The sequence below is a fragment of the Aythya marila genome (genome assembly GCF_965140915.1).
Source record: "Aythya marila genome assembly, chromosome: 2".
Lineage (NCBI taxonomy): Eukaryota > Metazoa > Chordata > Aves > Anseriformes > Anatidae > Aythya > Aythya marila.
Genome location: NC_139043.1, coordinates 57,306,169 through 57,330,387, shown reverse-complemented (window position 1 = coordinate 57,330,387; position 24,219 = coordinate 57,306,169). Strand labels below are relative to the sequence as shown.

General features: G+C 40.9%; 1 protein-coding gene across 4 annotated transcripts in view; it reads right to left on the bottom strand.

Annotated features, from left to right (window-relative positions):
- TPK1 (thiamin pyrophosphokinase 1) overlaps positions 1-24,219 on the bottom strand; it is a 328,823-nt gene that overhangs the window by 89,439 nt on the left and 215,165 nt on the right. For all 4 annotated transcript variants that reach the window (XM_082752566.1, XM_082752567.1, XM_082752569.1 and 1 more), the window contains one exon: positions 19,058-19,204. In XM_082752566.1, coding sequence (XP_082608692.1) covers positions 19,058-19,204 — 147 coding nt within the window. The remainder of the gene's footprint in view (positions 1-19,057; positions 19,205-24,219) is intronic.

Sequence of the window (24,219 nt, the reverse complement as noted above, 5' to 3'; positions counted from 1 at the left end):
TGTTCTTTGCTATGACAATCAAAGCAGAACTTCTGTAGAGAGAAAACTCATTGTATTGCATAGCACAACACTCACTGCCCATGCACGGGGCAAAAAGCTGAATGATGTAGATTTCTAATAGTTGCCTGCCACACTCTGACTAGCTTTTCTTTTCTTTTTCTCCATGGATATATTCTTTATTACAAATAATCAACTACTGTTACAATTGGTGTTTATTTACATGTATTTGGCCAAGCTAAATGATGTCATCCTCAGATTAAGCTGTGAGAATTTTTTCATGCTTCTTAAGAACTGATATTAATTAACTTATAAATGTCCACCTTCTTCCCAATATCTTCTAAGGAATTTAGGATGAATATTTGACTACTGTAAAAAAACAAAACAAAACAAAACAAAACATGCTTTTGTGATTTTCTGAGAAGAGTAAGCATTTTCAGTAAAAACCTCCATCATCTCTAAAGGTCACTCCTAATCAAGTCACAATCACCAAGAAGTGGGACAAAAAGTCCCAGATGACAGGTCACTGGAGATGGAAACCTGTAAAACTGAATACAATTCTCAACATGCTGTTTACTCCCTGGGTAGCTAGGCAAATCATTTTACTTCCTTCTGCCTTTGTCTCTCTCTCTCTCTCTCTCTCTCTCTGTCTGCAATATAAGAAAAATATACCTTGAGACCTAGCTAAAGAGTGTGACATGAGATGTAGTCTGAGATTCACTAATGTACGATCAGGGACTATATGAAAAACTAGGTATGTTATAATTCCTCCTCTTACAGATTCTTCCAAGAAATAACTATTTCCACCAAGGACTTTGTGTGTCAGCTGCCCTTCATGATCAAAAATGTTGAGAATATACAACCCAATTAAACTGATTTTAGATATATAGTCTGTTTGCTGAATGAAAGAAATGCATGCCACTGCAGTTATCACACTCCAGTAGAAAACTGTACAGACTGGCGTAAAGGAGGTCTAAACACTAGTCTTCATTTCAGATTTACTTCACCTCTGTCTCCCCCTCTCCAAGATGACCATTAAGCTGGAATTATCAAAACTATCAGTTAAGAGAAAGCATCTTGAGGTAGGCCCTAATTGGCTCATCATTGGATTTTTACTCCTCAGAAGGGAAAATATGTCCATCTCTAAGACAGGGCCCTCAAAATATACCTGCATTTCCAGAATCCCGTGGAGAAACACTGACAAACTGTAAAAAGAGAAGACCTTGTTCTCACTCCCCAAAATGAAAGCAAAGTTTGTATGGGAACAGCTAGATTCAGGCTCTGGGCAGGGGATGCCTCTGGGCTTCCAGGAGGAAACGCCAGCACAGTGTCAGTTTCACTTAACTGCATCGTTTGTCTCTGTCTCAAAAACTCAGCCTCCTACTATCTTTCAAGATGAGAGATGTTAACATTATTATGCAGAGGTTTCCAAGTGCTACAGAAATAAGCAATTACATTTGCTTCATTATCTGAAGACTCTGGCTTTGGTTGATGCTTGTGAACATTGCTGTCCTTGCCACAAAAGAGCATAAATTAGGAGAAGGAACATCCAAGCTGCACATTTGGATTGCATTACCAATCCCAGTCAGCACATAGTGTCATAGTGTTGACAGTCATCTGACCATTTAGTGCCTTTTAACAGACTACACTAAATAGCTAAAACTTATTCACTTTCCCAGGTGACTTGAAATTAAAAAAAAAAAAAAAAGAAAAAAAAAAAAAAGTATTTTAGTACTTTATCTCCTTCAAGTTTTCTAAGGATGCATTTGTCAGTTCAGTGTACTTCCATACTAGAAGAACTTTAAAACTCGCTACACTGTTGTTAGAAAACCTGTTGTTTAAATCTACAGCTTCAAAACACCTCTCCAAGGAGACAAAGAAAATTTAATACAATAATCTGGAACAAGATTTAAGTACATAAGAAAAAAAAGAAAGAACACTTTAATGAAGGATGTTACTATTCATAAAACACAATGGATATTACATATTTTCCTGACATTTCTGCAGCATCACTGATTACTTGTGAGCAAGGAAGAAAGGAGATCCATGAGTCAGACACATGAAAGACCAAGAAGTGACACAGCCTGAATGGCATTATTAATTTAGCTGATAACATTGAGCTTACAGAAAATTGGTAAAATATGTGTACAAGAGATGATGAGATAGCTCCTTTAACTGCACAGGCCCTGAAATACACTTTCATTTCTTACATATATCATGTGGCACAACGCAATAGCTGGATTTGTATATGATAGCTCAGGCTGCTCCTCAAGAGCTCTGTATGTGGCCATGCACCTTGCAAAATGGGACTACACCAGGCTCCCCACACTTCCTATGGGGTTTTAGAAACCAGTGAGCATGGGTGGGTGAAGGTTGTGTGCAATAGTTTGCATACTTAGAACACACGGAAATAACTCCTGAAAGCACAGCAGGGTCTGAGACTTCATGTAGACAAATATGGCACCTAGCAGACCTACCGAGTAACATTACTAGCCAAAAGGTATACACTTGCATACCAGTAAAACTTCCCTGATGGCTAAATCACCTTTGGATATCTGTAATTTCTTACAGTATACACAAAAGTAACACCTAGATTTCAGGACAGTGTTAACTGCTTTGAAGTCTTGTGGTGGTCTTAACCTGCTGGGAAGCTGAACTCCACCATAGCTGCTCTCTCACTCCTCCTCCTCAAAGGGAAAGGAGGTAGAGGGGGGAAATATGATGGAAAGGGCTCAAGGGTTGAGATAAGGAAAGGGAGATCAATCAACAACTATTGTCACTAGAGCAGTGAGAACTAAAAACAAACTAAAAACATCTTTCCCCCATCCACATGCTTCTACCTCCTCCCCCCAAGCAGCGCAGGGGAACGGGGACTGGGGGCTGCGGTCAGTCCCTGATGCTTCATCTTCGACACTCCCTCACAGTCACCCTCTGCCCCTGCTCCCCGTGGGGTCCCTCGCACAGCATGCCACCCTTCCCAAACTGAACTTGTGGGGGCTGCCCACAGGCAGCAGCTCTTCAAGCACTGCTCCCACACGGCTCCGTCCCACGGGGTCCATCCATCCCCAAGGAGCAAACTGCTCCAGCACAGGTCCTCCATGGGTGGCAGCTCTAGCATGGAGTCTGCTCCTGTGTGGGCTCTCATTATGAAGATGTCTGTCCTCACAAACTAGTGCTATGATATTGAGGCTCTGCTTCCCAGGATGTGGCCAAACTTGGCTCGTTCATGGGAAGTAGAGAATATTTTTCCCCCCCTCTTTGCTTCTGTGTGGCCTTTGCTTCTTTTTCCCTCTTTCGTTTGCTTTTAATTAAATTATCCTTATCTCAACCTGTGAGCCTTTTTCTTTCCATCATACTTTCTTCTCACCCTCTTCTTTTGTGGAGCTGGAAGTAGAGAGTGGTTATGGTGGAGTTGAGCTGCCCAGCAGGATAAAACCACAGCAAGTTTCCACTGGTATCTTGGGTACACTGAATACCCTATCAGTTTTATTCCCAGTTCCCAGGCTCCTCTAACAGAAAGGAGACAGGCAGCTCCTCCTTAAGGATATTCACCAAGCTCTCAGCTAATGAGACTCAGCCTGTGGCACCACTGCCACAGAAAACTAATTCCAGATCTTCAGCTGCTCTCACCTCACTCTGAAGTACCTCTGCCAGCTGAGGAAAAAACTGCTGGCAATTACAAAAAGGAGTCTCTTTTACCAGAGAGGCTTCTTCTTTTCCCTGCCCCAAAAGCAATGCGATAGCCGAGAAAGGAGTGAACAAGGTGACCTCATTATTAAGAGCCTAAGGAGAGATACCTGCCATAATACAGCTTTTAGATGCATGTATCTAAAAATCTTTAAGTTGCTATAAGGTAGGAAGACCTCAGCCTCCTAAAGCAAGGGCACATTTCATTGCCAACACCGTGGTTACTAGCAGAGAATTCTGCATGCTAATTATTATGCAATCTGATAATTTTTTCTTTGATCAGAATAAAAGGATTCCCCTCTGGGTGTAGCTTCTTCTCCCTCAGGTACCTGACACTGCTGAAACTGAAGGACATAATTCAATTAACAATGGATGGGAAATTTTAATGAAAATTAACCATTCAGAAACAGATGTTGATGGTACAGAAATCCAGATACTCCCTACGAAGCATCACTGGCTGTCATGTGGATGGGAAAACACAGACAACTTAGAATTATACAGCAGATGAGATACTATACTTACATCTGTGGACCACAATTCAACAAACTGCTTAAGCACACGCTTAGATTTCAGTAATCTGTTTTGCCATATGCTTAAATTTATTCTGTACATTTAGCATTACTAAGTATAAAGTGTATACTAGAAGTATACACTTTAATACTAGTATATCTTCCCAGATTGCTAATTCACCTTTGGATATCTGTGACTTCTTATGGTACAGACAAAAGAGAAACCTAGATTTCAGGGTACAGTTAATCAAAAGTGGAAGAGGACTACATTTGTGAAGCAGACCCCATCGCCAAGGCTGGAACTAATGCTAACCATTTGCAAACCAGCACTGCTGAAAGGCTGGGTACAGACCTCCACGGCTTCTGTGACTCGTAGTTCAAAATGACTCACATGAACGCCAAGCTTCAAGTTTTAAAAGCAGGAAATAAAAAAAAACAGTTGGAAAAACAATGCCTACATAAAGTTTTATGCTGCAACTTTTTAAAGTTTTAGGTTCACATTTTTGTTGGCAATACAATTGGAAATATAAAATTAACATAGTGAGCTCCATTTCTAATTGTCCCCCTCTTCCCATTATTCTCTTTTGGAAAGCTGTTGCAGAATCTCATTAAACCAATGATTAGAGACTTTTCTTCTAATTTCCCATGGAAATTTATCCATTACTGGTTTAAACCAATTTGCTCTTGTTCTAGTATTGGCCTTGCACTTAAACAGACTGTTTATCTCCCTGGCATTTACTCCTTCAGTGTATTTACAGACAGCAATCATTTCTCCTTTTGGCACTTGTTCTGAGAGGTTACACAAGAGACTAAAATAAATCTCCCCTTGTACGGTAATGAAAACATGAACTGAGATTGGAGGGGACAGAACTAGTATTTCTGAATGTGGCTACACAGTGTTCTGTATCAGGAGATTCCAGATGCTTCTCAACAGATTCTTGTACAATGGCACCAATGCCCCTTTTCAATATAACTGCATCTCTGCAGCTATTTCAGAATCACTTACATTGTAAGGGGTCTTGGGAGATCATTCAGTGCAGCCTTCCAATCAGCTTTTGAACACTTCCAGGGCTTGAGACTCTCTGGACACTCAATTCCTTAACTATCTTCATACTTAATTATCTTCATAGGAGAAAATTTTCCTTATAGCAACATAGAATCAACCCTGTTTCAGTTTAGGACCACTGTCTTTCTGCTGTGTACCTTAGGAAAGAGCCTGGGCTTCATCTTCTTGCTAACCTCTGCAAGTTTTGGAAGGCTGCTATTAGCACTGCCCAAAGCCTTCTATTCTCCAGGCTTTACTAGCCCAGCATCCTCAGCCTCGCAGGGCACTCAGCACTCCCAGCCCTCAGCCATCTCAGTGGCCCTCCACTGAACTCGCTGCTTTGACATTCACAGAGCTGTCTCCCCCAGGACCCCTTCTACTGTGAACTGCTCACTCCCCTAAAGGGCCACCACACATTTCGTCTTCTTTGCCTGTGTTTCTTGAAGAGCTGTTGCCTCCCTATCACAGATCTCCAGGCATATGAGCTTTTCCACCACTTCACAGTTTTTCCAATGATTTCCCAGTTCTGTGTCCATAGATGGAGCTCTAGCTCCTCCTGTTCATTTCCTAGGCTGCATGCATTTGTGCATAGGCACTTGAGAGGGGTTTCCTTTCGCCTTTGTTTCATCTTTCCTGAGGACTCTCTCACTTCACTCCTCTGTCCCTTGTAGTTATCAGCCATAACCCTTACTCCTCACTTAACTCTAAGCTGTCATCACCATGCCCTGATACAGCCCAGTTTAAAACCCTCTTCACCAGGTTGGCTAGCCTCTTGGCATAGTTGTTTTTCCTTCAATTTGTCAAATGGATGCTGTCTCTCCCTCTATGCCTCAGAGGAACCTGTGATCATAAAAGCCAAAGCACTTCCTGGGACACCAGCCCCATAGCAAGCTGTTAACTCACAAGTTGTGTCTGTACAGAATCACAGAATCATCTAGGTTGGAAGAGACCTCCAAGATCACTGAGTCCAACCTCTGACCTAACACTAACAAGTCCTCCACTAAACCCTATCCCTAAGCTCTACATCTAAACGTCTTTTAAAGACCTCCAGGGATGGTGACTCCACCACTTCCCTGGGCAGCCTGTTGCAGTGTCTAACAACCCTTTCAGTAAAGAAGTTCTTCCTAATATCCAACCTAAACCACCCCTGGCGCAACTTTAGCCCATTCCTCCTCGTCCTGTCACCAGGCACGTGGGAGAACAGACCAACCCCCACCTCGCTACAGCCTCCCTTGAGGTACCCATAGAGAGCGATAAGGCCGCCCCTGAGCCTCCTCTTCTCCAGGCTGAACAAGCCCAGCTCCCTCAGCCGCTCCTCATAAGCCTTGTTCTCCAGGCCCCTCACCAGCTTTGTTGCCCTTCTCTGGACTCTCCTGTCATCCAAAGGAAATTAAGGAACATCTCTGCCTTTGTCCCCTTAGTAGTGTAAGTTAATTTATTTCAGATTTCCCTTGGCAGTAGCACTGGTGTCCACGCAGATGAATAGCAAGGAGCAACAGTTCAAGGACAGATGAAGTTCAGCAGTCTCTCTGCAACGTCCCTTGCCAAGCAACACAGCTCCTATGACAGCATGTCTGATCAGCACAGATGGGTTCCTGTCTCCTGAGGAAAGGCATCTCCAACCACTGTTATCTGCTGCTTCCTCCTGCTGCTAATCACAGAATCATATAAACACTTAGCTTGGAAGAGACCTTCAAGATCATTAAGCCTAACCATCAACCTGCCCTACTGAGTCCCATTACAGAACCATGCCCCTTAGTGCCACATCCACACATCTCTTAAATACCTCCAGGGATGGGGACTTCACCACTTCTCTGGGCAGCCTGTTCCAACATTTGACCCTCTCCATGAATAAGTTCTTCCTATGTCCAAAAAAACCCTCCTCTGGTACAACTTCAGACCATTTCCTCATATCTTATCTAATGGTGAGATGGCTTTCCCTGAAGGTCTCTGTTGCCTTTCATTGATAATGACCTAGAAAAGGGCAACTGTACAAAGTTGGCCGAGTCAACCACTTGCATCTGCGCCTGTGCCACAAAAAAGGCATTAAGGGTGTTAGTAATGGGAGACTTTTGCTGAGAGGCACTGGAGCACCCATTTGCCATCCAGAGAATCTCTCCAGAGAGGTTTGCTTCCTCTCCAGGGCCCGCATTCATGATATCACGAAGAGGCTACTACCCATTCCTACTCTTTTATGTAGGGTCAAATGAGGCTGCAACAAAGAGACTCCAAAATATCAAAAAGGACTTTATGTCCCTTGGAAAGATGTTGAAGGGACTGGGAGAGCAAGTAGTGTTTTCCTCTATCCTCCCAGCTGGTGACTAGATGAAGGAGATGAATAGGCCAAGTGGACAACTGTCTGCATGGCTTGTGCCATGCTCAAGGTTTGGGTTCTATGATTTTGGGTGCACTTTTGAGAGACTGGACATGCTGACACCAGATGGGGCACAGCTGACCAGGTAGGGCAAAAGTGTTCAGAGCAGGAAGTGGGCTGGGCTTATTAGCAGGGCTTTAAACTAGATTCAGCAGGGGAAGGGGACGCACCACTGAGTGACAGAATGGAACCCAGGGGTATTGTCACTTTAGGAAGCAACAGGGAAATACTTGTGAACTGTCCCAAAGCAACTAGGAAGGGCTCCTCTGAAAAGGTGATGTGACTGACAGCCCAGCTGAAGTGCTGCTACACCAGTGCATGCAGCATGGGAAACAAGCAGGAGATGGAAACCACAGTGCAATTAGAAAACTAGGACCTGAGTACTACCACGGAAACATGGGGGGACAGATCCCATAACTGGAACACCAGAATAGTGGACTACAAGCTTTACAGGAGAGACAGGCAGGGAAGGAGGCATGGGGTGTTGCCCTCTATGTTAGGGAATGGATTGACTGAGAAGAGCTGCCTCTGAGAAACAGCCATGGACAGGTTGAGAGCTTGTGGGTTAAAGTTAAGGTTTGAACCAATAAAGGGCAGCTTGTGGTCTCCGTCTGCTATGGGCTGCCTGATCAAGGGGAGCCTTCTTGCTTCAGCTACAGAAAGCATCATCCTTGCACACTCTCATCCTGATGGGAGACTTCATCCATCTGGATGTCTCCTGGGAAAACTACACAGCAGGATGTGGGCAATCCAGGAGACTCCTGGAGTGCATTGAGGATAATTTCCTCGACCAAGTATTAGATAAACTAACCAGAGGAGAAATGTTACTGGAACTGATGCTCACCAGTGCAGATGAACTCATTAAAGAGGTTAAGATCAGAGGCAGTGTGGGCTGCAGTGACCCTGCTCTGGTTGAGTTTGTGATCTCCAGGCATATAGGCCTGGCAAAGAACAAAGTCAGGAATTCCTGAAATTCCAAAGAGTGAACTTCCAGCTATTTAAAGACCTAGTGGGCAAGATCCCCTGGAACACCATCCTTAGGGGCAAAGGAGCTGAACACAGCTGGCAACTCTTTAAGGATATTTTTATTAGAGAGACAGAACTCTCCATCCCTCTGTGTCAGAAAGTGGGCAGGGAGGACAGACAACCAGGAAGGTGGAGCAAGGACCTGCTGGTCAAACTAAGGTGCAAGAAGGAAATGCACAGGCAGTGGAAGCAGGGACATGTGGCCTGGGAAGTGTACAGGGATGCAATCAGGATGTGCAGGTATGGGATCAGGAGAGCCAAGGCATGAATGGAATTGAGCTTGGCAAGGGATGCAAAGAATAACAGGAAGGGATTCTATAGGTACATTGCTCAGAAAAGAAAGGCAAAGGAGAGTGTGCCCCCTCTGAAGGATGAGAAGAGAGAACTGGTAATGGCAGACATGGAGAAGGCTAATGTGCTCAGCGACTTCTTTGCCTCAGCCTTCTCTGCCAGTCAGGCTTCCCATGTATCTCATCTCCCTGAACCTGTAGGGGGTTGGGGGAGCAAAGTTCCTCCCATGGAAAGCAACGAGCAGGTTTGAGACCACCTAATGAAAATGAACAGGTACAGGGCTACGAGGCCCCATACCGTACATCCCAGGGTCCTGAGGGAACTGGCTGATAGAGTTACCAAGCCTCTCTCCATCATATTTCAAAAGTCCTGGCAGTCAGGTGAAGTCCCCTGTGACTGGAAAATGGGAAACATCACTCCCATTTTTAAAAAAGGGTTGAAAGGAGGACTTGGGGAACTATAGATCACCTCTGTGCCTAGGAAGATCATAGAACAGATCCTCCTGGAAGCAATGCCAAGGCAGATACAGGATGAGAAGGTGCTCTGGGACAGATGGCTTCACCAAGGGCAAATTGCGCCTGACCAGTCTGGTGGCCTTCTGTTGATGGAGTGACTACATCAGTTGACAAGGAAAGACCGACTGATGTCTATCAGGACTTCTGTAAGGCCTTTGACACAGTCCTACATGACATCCTGATCTCCAAATTGGAGAGAGATCGATTTGAAGGGTGGGCCATTCAGTGGGTAAGAAATTGGCTTGAAGGTTGCACCCAGAGAGGTGTGGTCAATGGCTCTAAGGCCAGGTGGAGGCTGGTGACAAGTGGTGAAGTGGTGTCCCTCAGGGGTCTGTTTTGGTACCAACATTGCTTAATATCTTCAACAGTGATGTAGTAAATGGGATCAAGAGCATCCTCAGCAAGTCTGCAGATGACACTAAGCTGAGTTGTGCAATCAATACAGCAGAAGGAAGGGATGTCATCCAAAGGGACCTGAACTAACTAGAGAAGTGGGCCCACGTGAACATAATGAGGTTCAACAAGGCCAAGTCCAAGGTGCTGCACCTGGGTCAGAGCAATCCCAGACATGAGGACAGACTGGGAAAAGAACACACTGAGAGCAGCCCCGCAGAGGGGGACTTGGGAATTCTAGTAGATGAATAGCTTGATATGAGCCATGCAGCCCAAGAAGGCCAACTGCTTCTTGGGCTGCATCAATAGAGGAGTGAGCAGCAGGTCAAGGGAGGTGATCGTGCTCTGCTCTGCCCTCATCAGGCCCCACTTGGAGTGCTGCATCCAGGTCTGGGGCCCCCAACAAAGAAGGATGTGAAGCTGTTAAAGCAGCTCCAGGGGAGGCCCATGAAGATGATCAGCACCTCTCCTATGAAGAAAGGCTGGGAGAGCTGGGGCTGTTCAGCCTGGAGAAGAGAAGGCTCGAGGGATACCTAATTGCAGCTTCTCAACACTCAAAGGAAGCTTATAAAAAAGATGGAGAGTGACTTTTTGCTCAGGTAGATAATGACAGCACAAGAGGGAATGGTTTTAAACTAAAAGAAGGAAGATTTAGATTAGAGGTCACTCAGAGGGTGGTGAGGCACTGGCACAAGTTGCCCAGAGAAGTTATGGAAGCCCCATCCCGGGATGTGTTCAAGGCCAGGGCAACCTGTTCTAGTGGTGGCATCCCTGCTCATGGCAGTGAACTAGAGGTCTAGTTGGGACTAGATGATCTTTAAGGTCCCTTTTATCCCAAGCCATTCTATGATTCCATGATTGGCTCTTAGGGCACATTACCAATTCTATAAATTTAGATTTCAGGGTGGAGAAGTATTTTCAATTGCACTTAACTTTAGGGTGGCAGAAACATTGCATTCTTAAAAGACATTGAAGAATGCAGCCCCTGATAACTGTCTCTTTTTGGGATGTCATGCTAACAGCAGACAATGTGTTCTGAAGTAATGTAACCAGTTGTTACCCACATGCAGAAAATTCAGATTGCAAAGTAAATAACCTCCTATGGCAAGGAAATGACTTCCTATGAATAGCTGTAGCTAAATCTTGTTACTAGTAGTACAGCATTTTCCCCAAGACCTCAGGTTTTACAAAATATAATCCTTCTTTTGCACGGATCTTTTTTTTTTTAAAATTTAAAAACGTTTTAGAAACTGATTTTAAACACTAAGTGTAAACAATGAGTTTAAATATTTTTAAACAAAAACTGTAATTTGATACAGTTAACACCACTGCCACAGCAGAAACAGAATTAGGAGTCATTCTGACAGGGATTGGAAAAGCCAAAGCAATTTTACAGACAACATATTTTCAAATATAACTATGAGGCCAGACTACGGATGCTCACCTTTTTCAACTTCAATTAAATCCAGTATTCAGATATGAGCAGAAAGAAACATTTTAAAGTTTTCTTCTGGAAGAATCCATCAGTCCTTCAAGTGTGGACAACCATTAAGTATTTAGCATTCTGATTGCTCTGTTTTTGTAGCAGATAATGATTTGTCACCTATTATCACTTCAATTTTTACTGTCATTTACATTCAGTCTAGGAACAGTAATATTGATTTTGCCTGCTACATTTTTTTAAGAGCATGCAATAAAATATTTTCCAGACATTCATACTCTTTCCAGAAGAGGCTGTGCCTTCAGATTACAGACTTTTGATACCTGCTAGTTTCCATATGAACCTTCTGTAATGATAAGGAGTGAAAAAAATCAAATACTCCCAAATTGGCACTGAAGTACTTTAAATACCTGAAGAGGAAAGCACTCACTACAAAACTTTGGTGGGATTCATCTCAAGCATGGCAGTAACATGCTGTGATAGAGGCTGTGTCACTTAGTGGGTACCACAGCATCCTGGGACCTGAAACATTTGGGCTGCATTCCACCACAATAAAGCCAAACAGAATTATAACTCAGCAATAATTTGTGGGACACAGGCATGTTGCAGCAGACATCGCCTCAATAGTTTTCAATACTACACAGATGAGTCCACATTGATTATAATACAACTGAAGAATCAAGAGAAAATACTACGAGACCCAAGAGGAAGAGATGAAGCCAGTACGACAAAAGGGCATTGATGAACTAATACTTCATAGCAGTAGTAGTACAGCAGAAGATTACATAAATTGTGACTGTTGGAAGGAGATGAACCCTGGGAGAAAATCTTCAGGAAATGGTGGCTGCTGAAGTTAAAACAAGAATGTTTTCTGCAGAATTAAACTAAATCATGATGCACTAAGAAAAGACATTTGATGCGATCCAAGAGTCAAGAAAAATGAAAGAAAACGATCAGAAGGAGAAAATAAGACTTGCTCTACGATGGTTAATTAGTAAAGGGGCTGACCTCTGATCCAGCGAGTCACAGAATGTGTTAATAATTAACCCTTTAAATTTCTTTAATCCTTTATGTCTGATTGTTTCCCTTAAACATCCAAAATATTGTGTTATCCCCTGTGGGTGTCAGGTGGGAGACATATTTTAAACCACAACAAAATAATCATAAAAATAAAACAAAATAAACCAAAAATACCAATCTATCAGACCTCCATACAGACAAGCATTAGATTTTTTTTTTTTGTTTAAGTTAAAACAAAACAAAACAAAAAACGTTAGATAACTTATCTGAATTATGTTCAAAGTATTTAGAGCTTAGGGATATGGTTTAGTGGAGGACTGTTAGTGTTAGGTCAGAGGTTGGACTCGATCTTGAGGTCTCTTCCAACCTAGAAATTCTGTGATTTCTGTGAAATCTGCTCATAAGATTTGGAATCAATATTGATTATCTTTTAGATACTAGTTTCCGTTTGTTGTTGTTGTCAAAAATCTATTCATGAAAAGCTTGGAAATTCTTTAGCTCGCCACAAAATCCTGGTATAGGACTGAAGTCCTGTTTTTTTTTTCAAAAAAACACAAACACAAACAAAACTAAAATGAACAAAATGTGCGTACACTCCACATTTGTCTGTTTACTTACAGGACAATGATTAAATGCACACACAGCATGTGAAAAAAATGCTGTGGTCTTCCTCAGTGTACTGCTATCACCAAAACAGAATAAAGTTTTACCAACTTCTCATTGTTCTCAGTTAAGCGTGAACTACATACGGATAAACAAATGTCCAAGACAACGTTAGCTATTTTGCTTCCAGTCACTTAACATCATGCAACTGATTAAGCAGAAGATCTGTTTAAAAGAATAATGGTAATAATGGTATCAAAGAATGGTAAAAAGAATAACTACTACTTCATCACACACAAACAAATAAAAGCATCAGAGCACTGCAGAAAGAAATATAAAGGTGTAAATGACGTATTAAAACTTCAAAGGAAATGCAAGGAATTTACAAGTTTGGGAAAAATCCCAGCTCTGAGAAAATTAGCTTTGTAACAGAAAGCTTTCCTTGCTTCCATCAAACAAGACAATAGGTACTATCATATTAACAAGATTATTATTACAACAGCTAGAGGACACAACAGAGAGCAGAAACAACCTCAGAACAACTTTATTTAGGTTCAAGATTCTCCTAGATGATCATGCATCAACTGCTGTAGGAATGAAAAATCTGGACAATGACTAAAAAATGTTGAGAGTAGAACTGTTGAAACTTATCAAACACCAGATTCAGAATTCAGAAATAAATTGCATGATTCCAGAATCTAGAAGTACATGAGCAGAATAGTTAGATTACTGTTCCTTATATCATCTTTTTTGATATAGGAACCATTAAGATGTGAATCTAGAAATAGCCATGTGATTAACACATCCTGCCATAGAGTATTACTTAGTTCTTAAGAGTTATAAATAGGTAAAAATCTCATTTAGTAAAAGTTATTTTTACTTGGCAATGATGGCTTGTTATTTTCCTTTCCTCACTGAAAGAGATGATTTTTTTAAGTGGTTACCTGCAAGCTAACAAACTGACTCATAAATTTGTTGCAATGTCTGTCTGTCTAAGGAAGAGCTGTAGACAAAATATTTAAATATTTTGCATATGTCTTCATTATACAGAAGTAGTCCATAGGTATTAGATGTCATCCTGTGCAAACAAGTCTACAAAAAATCTACATTTTTCTAAATGCTTCACAAACTTGATGCAAACTGCACTTTTAACTGGCACTAAATAAACTTGAAAGGATATGATTGTTGCAGAAGCTAGTTATGATTTCTAAGAAAATATATATTTTTTCTACATTTCATACTACACTTTTACTGATGCTGAGCTATAAAGAATTTAGCTGCTAAGAGAAGATCCTCCTAAAATTTTCCTTTGGTAGCAGTGAGAAACAAAATAGAAAGTAAAATCTTTGCTAGTTTAGGAAGTGACTAACAAAAAATTAATTACATTTGGATCACTGATATCTGGCAAAACACAGAAATCATGTGGTAAACTTGAAGCAACAGCACTTGATAGCCATACAATACCATGAAATAAACTGAAGTAATTCAGACTCATTTTTGAAGTTCCCACAATACTCAAGGAACTAGTTATGATATTCAAGGAACTGCCAAAGGAAACTCAGACGCTGAATGTATACACCCTGAATTTCCCATTACATTTGACTCTCCAAGCATGGATACAAAGAAAAGCAAAGAACACTGATGTAGAAAACTGCAGCAGTACACTACAGCAGAGTAAATTGTCAGTCTTTTACCTCCCTCAGCTTGTATCTATCACAGTGCCTGCAGCTAGGAGCAGAACTCTACACCTGGTCACTCCGCATCTGTAAGGTGGTCCAGGTACTATTCTCTGGACCTCAAGCCAATGGGCACAGCATGGCTCACATACATATTATGGTTGTTCTCTCTTGCCCCCCAAATGAGGTGGCACTGTCCAAAATGCTTAGTAGGCACTTACAAATCTATGGTAGTCCCAGACTCTGCCCAGGCACTGTCTGTGAGAATGATAGCTGGCTCCCACTAACACTGTGCTTGGGACCATGCTAACTAATTAGCTGCACAGCCTACTGTATGCCAATGCCTATGTTAATTAAAGGTCTTACTAATACTCTTGTTACTATTACAGTAATACTGTGTTCCACTTCAGTGCAGAGCTGAGAATATAAGGGTGTTTTGTCAAAAACTACATGAGCCTCACAGTGCTCATTCAGAGAAAGACATGGGTCTTATCCAATTTACAAACTAGGTGACTGTGAGATCAAAAGACCATACAATTGCTTTCTCGCCAATGAAATGACGGTAAAGAATAGCCAAGGCAGCAAGGAAGCCAAGAAGTAAAAGACAGCCAAGAATGAGGAATGAGACTTCTGATTCTTATTGCTCATATTTGCTGGACTACTACCTATGATGTTAAATTACTCATCGCTCTCCCAGGGAAGGAAGACATGCACTCACAAGAAAAGCTGTGTCTGAGAAAAAAAGGGTTATCAAAGCATTCATACACTCATTCAGAAGAGCCAGCTAATTGACAAAAGTACGTGTCTGTAACGCATTTTCATGTGTAGCTAGCAGATCTTCTCCCTTACATGCCACTTCAAGAATTCTGCATGGGGAACACTGAGCTGCTCGGTATAATGTAAAAGACAGGCCTCATTAACTCTTGGACATCTTCTCATTTCTTGGTCATAAATCCTATTACCTTGTATTACAAACTGCCATAAAACTCACAGAAAAAAGATAATTTATGCTCAGTGTACAGAAGCTAATGTTTCTGTACTCCTGAGAAGCACACTACCAGAAAATGAGAAAGTATGTATGTGAAACCTTAAGCCATTCGTACTGAGCATGGCTAGCATGATAAACATGACTCTAAAGGCTTAATGCTCTTCAGCCAGGGTATATTCTAATGGTGATTGATATTACTAAAATTTCAAGCATAAAATGTATGGACTGTTACATAAAATATCCTGCTCATAGAAGTGATTACTCCTTATTAAGAATTCATGTTTCCTTCCCCTATACGATCCTTCCCCTCCACTATAGAAAGAAATGAGGTGACTATTCAGTGCAGAGAAACTCCCCCCCGGCCCTCACCTCCCCACTCCCCCCCCCCCCCCCTTTTTTAAATTTCAGTCATCACATTAGACAGTGTTTTAGAGGAAGCATCACCTCCTGGAATTCTTACATAGTCTCCCTATTTCTGCCTCCAGAGTGTTCTTCCTTGCAGCTTTCTTTGCTTTCCATGCCACGTTTCCCAATATGTTTAAAAAACTTGCACTGTCTACCTATAACCCAAGAGACTCCTGCATAGAAATATGATTACCCTTACATTTAGTACATGGATAATATTATTGACTAACAAAAAAAGGGCTTTGTTGACCTGGTCCTCCTTGCTTGTTAGTCTGCAGTGGATTCAAAGTCAGGCATTGTCCTTGCTGTCTTTCTCTTTCATCCTGAAGACTTCCATCAAGACTCCAACCATGTTTCCTACAACACTGTGTACCTTTACAGGTGTATTAAATATAGATGTATTTTTTTTTTTCTGTGACCTTCTATATCAACATTCCAGTAATGATATAGAGTAGTTCTAGAGATAGGGCTTAGATATAGAGGGCAAACCTTTTAAGGTCATTAATCTTAATGCTGACATTAACACAAAATTGCTTTTTCACTGTTGGTTTAAACTTGTCGCTGTCAGTATCTTCAGCCAACCGTCATGGTGCCTCCAGATAACAGTATTAATCCTGTATAGTTTAGATAAAAATCAAGTGAGTAGTTTACACATGGGGACAAACAGGAATCCTTAGCTTGGAAGTACTCTTTTTTTCCTATGGAGTAACTCACTGAATCATCCCCTTAGTTTCCGTATTAGTAGCTAAATATTCAGCAGCTTGATTTGCTATTCCTCTTTGTATCCCTCCTAGGGCTGTTTTGGGATTACCAGTTTCACTGCTCTATCTAAGTATTTTAGCCTCTGCCTAGGTACACATGATATAGAACCAATACTAATCTCCCGCTATAGTGAGCTGAGGGCTAATGTTATTCCGAAGCAAAAATATGGTTATATTTTCCTCATATATCTTATGCAAAGAATCCAATAAAGATCAGATTCTTCTTACCCAAGAGAGAAGGATTTCAGCTCTACATTTTATAGGAAAAGCAAGATGCTCTTAACTTTATCATTTGCATTAGCATTCGGATCTCAAAACTTTGCTTCATTTGTTGCACAGTTTCCATACTTGTATTCAAAAAGTCAGTCTCCCACTGTGTTCAACTCCCTCCTACCTTGATTTTAAAATTACAAACAAGGGAAAGGAAAGAGAGAGAATGCCATGACTGTGGATGTTTACAAGAGAAAAATACCATGTTGAACTTCATAGGAAAAAAAAGAGTACTTCCAAGCTAAAGATTCCTGTTTGTCTCTATGTGTAAACTACTCACTTAATTTTTATCTAAACTATACAGGATTAATACTGTTATCTGGAGGTACCATGACAGTTGACTGAAGATACTGACAGCGACAAGTTTAAACCAACAAAGAAAAGCAATTTTGTGTTAAAGTCAGCATTAAGATTGCTTAAAAGGCCTGCCCTCTATATCTGCCCTTTATTCCTGAATGCTAGAAACAGCCTGAAGTCAGTTACCAGCAATGCAGATTGACAGCCAGGGACGGTAGAAAATAATACGCTGTGGAACTATCCCCACCAACAAAAAAGTTAAATGCTTCTCATACAGCACGATAAAAACAGAACATAAAAAGTTGCCAGCAATCCCAAACAGTTAGAAACCTCTAATTTCTATTTAAATACACAGATTTTTTTTTTTTTTCAAATTGCAAAGGGGTTAATTATTCATTGAAGACTCTTCTGAAAGCAACCTTATGCATGACTAGGAAAACTTTCTCTAGGGAACCTGCTTTGGCAGGGGGGTTGGACCCGATGATCTCTCGAGGTCCCTTCCAACCCCTACAATTCTGTGATTCTGTGACATTTCAAAGTCACTTATGGAAAAGATGAATTAAAAGAATTAGTAGTCTTTCCAGTCCAAGTAAGCATTTTATAAGCTAAATTTGGAATTCTCCATCTTATTTCAGCTCTTCTACATGTTCTTAGAAGTATCCTAATATTAATCAACTGTGGCCAGTGAAGTGCTGCACCCATAGACCAGCCATATGTGAGTTACTCCTCACTTCCAGATTTTAACCAGTTATCCTTCAGCCTTACTTCCCCCTCACTCTGCTGCCTCTAGCCATGTAGCATTGCAACTAATGATCACAGTCATTCCTGGCCATACTGGCAAATGAGCTCCTGTGCCTACAGTCTTTCCTGCAGACACAGTGCTTAAAAGTTGTTAATACAGCATTTGCCCCTGTGGATTTAAATCTATAATCTCATAGAACCTTATTAACTCTTTTCTCAAATTACAATAAAGCATGTGTGGTGCAGGGTTTTGTCAAATTTATCTGTGAATGTTTTTTATTTTAATGAAATACGCTGTCTAAGGTAAAATGGAAAAGCTAGTTAAGTGTCTAGAAACCCTGACATCAGGAAAAACATATTTCCAAGCAAATGAACTGCTGTTAGAGAAGACTCTTTGATGCTTAGATTTGCCTTTAATTTAAAACTTAGAAGCAGAAGCCCTGCAAGATCTTTTGACTGTGTTGTTTTATGAATCAATAAATGGAATAAGAACTGAAACCACACAAAAAAATACATCTTAAATAAATTCTCTTGCTGATCCTCACTGGATCCACATCATAATGAACTGCACCACTCAGACCACACAAGAATTCTGCCTGACACGTTTGTCAGGAACTCCCTCGTATCTTCATCTTGTAGCTTTTGTTTCTCATACTGCAGATGTCTGTATTGCTACTCAACATGCAAAGGGCTGCATGCTAAATTTAAACTTAATGGAACCTAATTAAAAAGTTTAAAGATGTTTTTTTCGTTTATAATCAAAATCCCAGACATACTCAGATTCAGCTTTCCTCCTATTTCAAACAAACCTATCCTGACCAAACTAAAAATGATCTTTTCCAAGGCAGGAGTGCAGAGCATATGATTTGTTGTCCACTGCTCTGCAATATATTTTCAATTTAGGTTGTGTCCCTATAGATTACAATTAAGAAGATGAGAAGTTAATAGTGCCAGACCTACAGGGTAAGAGGAGATGAAAGGTCAGGTGTATTATGTAGTGACTTTTCACAGCACTTACAGGTTGAAGTAGGCAAATCAGCGAGCACTCCTGGATAACTATCACTGGAAAAGGAGTGATATTTGTTGCATGAAAAAGTGTTTCCACTGATGCCATTATTTGATCAAAGCGTCCTCCAAGTCCACCCAAAGTCACAATGATATCGATCTGAAAGATAAAACAAAAACAGTCAGAGAGAACAGCCACCAGGATACTTTCACAAGTGATCTCTAGACCCTGAAAATGAAAAATAGAATCACTTTGTGAAAAGAAAAAAAAAAAGAAAAAAAGAAAAAAAGACAACTACCAACTAGACAAAAGTAAATCTCAAATACAGACATTTCACCCAAGGAATAACGGCTTTAAATTAAAAAATATTTAGATCAGAGGTTAGGAAGAAATTTTTCACTCAAAGGGCGGTGAGGCACTGGCACTGGTTGCCCAGAGAAGCTGTGGATGCGCCATCCCCATCCCTGGAGGTGTTCAAGGCCAGGCTGGATGGGGCTTTGGGCAACCTGGTTTGGTGGGAGGTGTCCCTGCCCATGGGAGGGGGGTTGGAACCGGATGGTCTTTAAGGTCCCTTCCAAGTCAAAACATCTATGATTCCTTCCATTACTGGTAAACTTCGGAAGTGGGACATTGCAGCCCAGGCCTGTGCCAGAGACTGGAGCACCCTCTTGTTTGAGCCCTAGGCCCGCAGAGAGCGTGGCCTGGCTGCTGGCCACAGCCTCGGAGCCCGCCTGCTGTGGCTGCTGCGCTTAACTCTCGATCCTCTCACGCTCCAACAAGCCCCTGCATGCTCTTTATTTTCAATAAGCAGAAAGGGAGTCTTCAAAAACCTTGGTTAAGAGCTTTCAGACCCTTACACAGGTTACTGAGTGTGAAGTATTATTATTATTACTTCCATAATGCAGATCAGTTATGTTCAGTAATTGTAATTTAAAAAGCTACCACTGAGTAAGCCATATCTGGAGCCCTAACACAACGCGGCTCTAAAGCTTTTAGAAGCTGCATTGACAATAGCCATCTGTTGAAGTTTCCAGCTTTATAGGGCTTAAGTCTATGGCCACTGTGATTACATGAAGTTTTACTCAACCCAGGAGTCACATAATGGTGCTCTGTGTATCTGAAATGATGCATTAATAACATCGGCTTCTATTTTTATTACCAGGGCTAGGACTTTATGATTCTGTTGAATATTGGTTTGCATGAAAATTAAGCTCTTTTCCATTTGGTGAAGTTATACCATCTTTCTCATCACTACCAGGAAAACACTAGAAAACCCAGGCTGAATCAATATAGCATGTTATATTAGCAGCAAACATTTAAAAAAATAATTATTATTGTATTGCAGAGGGCACATGTTTTCTGTGTGGATTACAGATCACACAAAGCAAGCACAAGACTAACAGAATTTGAATGGTAGGAAAACCTAGCTATAAACAGAGACAAAGCAGCAAAAGGTAGAAAGCATGTGTCCCCAGCTAAGCCATAATATATTTCCCATTTTATTGATGCCACTGTAGAAACAAACTGCTTTTGTTTGGCTACGGCTGACTGTGATTAAAAAAGGTGGATCAATTCTCTGAAAACGGTAGCACTGAAAAGACCCACCATCACCAGTTCCCCACCAGTCAAGTACCAGTAAAAATGCCCCCTACCCTAATGGAGGCCGTAAGAAAAATCTGCTACATTAACCTGAAACCACAATGAAGTTAAGGGGGCTTTGCAAAGGATGAGTAATTCACATATAGTGTTTTTCTTGTGAGTAATGGGACTGGAGCTTAAATATTAGCCCAGCTGATCCAGCCTTCAAAAAGCTGAGCAGTTACCGTATAGTTTCCTGGTATATATATCTCACCATATATTGTTTTACCTTGTTTGTTTCAGCTTTGATGTTTTCTACAGTTTAATGTTAAGAATGAAGGAAACAGAGTTCACACTGACTGTTAATTAAAATGATGCAATAACATTCTGAATGTGTTGTCTTTGCCTTGTAAAACTGTCAGCACGTCAGACAAGTTCTGCTCTATTATTCGCACACGTGTACTTACCACGAAGTACAGGACATATCTGAGACAATGAAGTGCTCACTGACTGCATCTTTCTGTGATATTGCGTGACTACTACAAGTTGAAGAAAAACATAACCAAAAATACTTCTGCATCTTAAAGTCTGACAGAAGTGATCCTGAAATCCTACTCTTTCTTCAGTAGCAATAGCAAAATGAACTTTGGGATTGTTGCCTTCAAAATCAGAAAACAAACTCAGTCTAGCATGGAGTAGATCTGTTGATAAGACATTCATGAAAACAGAGGTTTGGGGTCGTGGCATGCTGGGAAAAGGCTAATAAAGATGCCCAGAAAAGAAATGTAACTATTATACAGGGTTTGCACAGTTTTGTGAAAATGAAAAATACAAGTATATGACAGGTATGGAAACAAAAACAGACAGAGCGTCCAAGGGACAGGCAGGGAGAAAAGCTAAGTTCTGCACTTGTGTGACAGCAGACAGACCTGCCTTTCACCAGAGAGTTCTGGCAGCAGTGACAGGCACACAGACATTGTGGGACTTTTAAAGACTCTGTTTGAGGGTTTAGATACACACACTTAGTTTATTTAACAAATACACAAAAGGTTTAGTCCAGCAAAACCTTAAAAGCCTTTTCATCCTAAAACTATCACCTCCATTTGAAAAAACAAGCAAACAGAAACCTCAAGCTAACAAAACAATCAGCTCCTTCCCTGCAATCTCTGCTCCTCTCACTCCACCATGCACTTAAGAAAATGGATGCACCATGAAAGCATATACACGACTCTTGGCCATTCCAGAACGTAAGACAAAGTAAATACCAAAGCACAGAGCATTTATAGATTCACATACTTCAGAGAAAAGGCCATTCATTTTTCTAGTATGATTTCCCATATAACACAGGCTACAGAATTATACCCAGCTACTGCTAATCAGCTCAGCAGGTAGCATTTGACTAACACACTATACTTCAATTGAAATGTCCATGCTTCACTTAAACATCCTGTCAGCAGTCCCTTTACACAATTTGTTTTCATACCGTGCTATTCATTTCCCAAAAAAAAGGATATAAAATTCGAAATAACTACAAAGAACAGCTTAGATCATTTCAAGCACAGCGTAAAGGGGGCCATATTCTCTTAGACTATCTAAAACCTGAGTTGCACAGCATTTTTAAAGGCAATCAAGCTTTAATTTAGAAAGAGTTGAAGATCTAAGGGGGGGGGATTCAGTCATCTTTAAATGATACTTATACATTAGCATCTCTTGGAAGGGTGTTAGAAGTTGCTACCAAACACCAGGGAAACATCAGGTTAACATCAGTTAAACGGAGAGGGTAAGCATACAGAAAGACTGTACATGGCAATTCAGACACTTGCTTGTTTCTTCTCCCCCTAAGGTCTAATTTAGAGCAGGCTGTGACCTCGGGGAGCAGAGGCTGCCACCATGCCAAACTGCTCAGCCTCCCGCTCCCACTCTCAGGGACATTGCTGAAATGCGCAATTTGCTGTAAACTGGTTGCAGGCTTGCTAACCACTCTTCTGTGACAACTGGTCCTGCTTACATTCCTCTTTCTGGCACGGATGGATTAAATACAAAGAGGATTTTCCTTATAAAATTGATGAACGCATATTTGAGGAGAAGGGTTGAAAGGACAGAGGAAGCTGGGCAGTGCCCAAGGTAGGTGAAAAGAGTACAGTATCTAGCTTGTAATGTGAGCATCACCATGACATCTAAGAGCAAAGTCAAAGGCTCAAGCTGACAGCAAAGGATGCCCATTCTTTTCAAAACTGTGCTCATTATCTTCAAATTCTCTCCCCAGGGCAAGGTTAGGGCTCTGGACAGACAACTCAAAGGACTTTCTTCCACACGAGTTCAGTTTCAGCCAGACAATTTCCAAACAAACATGCCCGAGTCTCAGAGGAGTGACTACATGAAAGGGAACACGTTTACTGACAGCAAATAGTGGCACTGGAACAAAGAGTGAAAAAGACCACCCCTAAAGGAAAGAGCAAAGGCAAGAGTAACTGAGATGTTGTAAAAGCTCTGGAGCTATAAATAAAGCTTCCTCCCTCTGAGACCATGGAAATCATCAACTGCTAATACCCAAGAAATTTCTATGCCAATTACAGATCTGATACCACATTTGATTTGAACACCGCTTCCTTTTTTCACCTTCTCACTTCACTGGTATCTTGTCACCCTTCACGATCTTTCTTCATTTCCTACCATTCATAAGCCTATTGCTTTAATTTAAAATACTGGAGGAAGATGATAGAGAGAATTAAATTACTGTAGCAGCATGCATATATTGAAGTATATTATATGCTGAAAAGTAAACCATTAAGTTGTGGTGTGAATTCTATGTTTATATTCCTTTATTATTACAACATGTTATTGATTTCAATCAGTTTACAAAAAAAGCCTTTTTTGTTCATAAGACAATTTTGATGACTCAGGATGTGGTTTGAAAATCCAGATGTATCCTTTCTGGTCTGTACACTGGTTTTAGTAACACAGCAAGCATTTTTCTTGATAATAAATGAGCCAGAGTAGATTTCAGCTCGTTCTCCCATAGGTCTATTAGTTCTTTTGTGCTAGCCAGAGCACAGTAATTTTTTTTTTAAATCATCCACAAAATTGCAATGTAAATTTAATAAATGATTAAAATCCCACAATCAACGTCAAATATATAGTAAGATATTGTCAGTTTTAGTTGATTATATTGGCTTTCCTTTTCAATGTTTTACAAAACGGGTATGTCATTCATTTCCTACGGGAATGACATGCACAGTCACACAGCAGCATCTGAACTTTGCTCAGGTGGGATACTCTTTACTCTAGCAGAAATGTGCTTGTTGCTTTAGCTGTCTGACTCCTCACGGGAGCAAGAGCTCTCAGCAGAAGGCTGTCATCCTGTCTGTGTGCCTGAGATGATAGCCTTCAATCAGCTTCATTGTCACCCCACCTAATCTTCATATTATATTATTCTAGGTCAATTGTCAGCTCCTGCACACAGCATTTCTTGCTTTTGTTCATTTTCTTACATTTTTACTTGAGTACTTTCTCTGTTTGTAACCCTTTGTATTTCAAGTGGGAGGTTAATTCTTGTAATAACAACAAATATGCAGATTGCACTTGTCTGCTTAAAA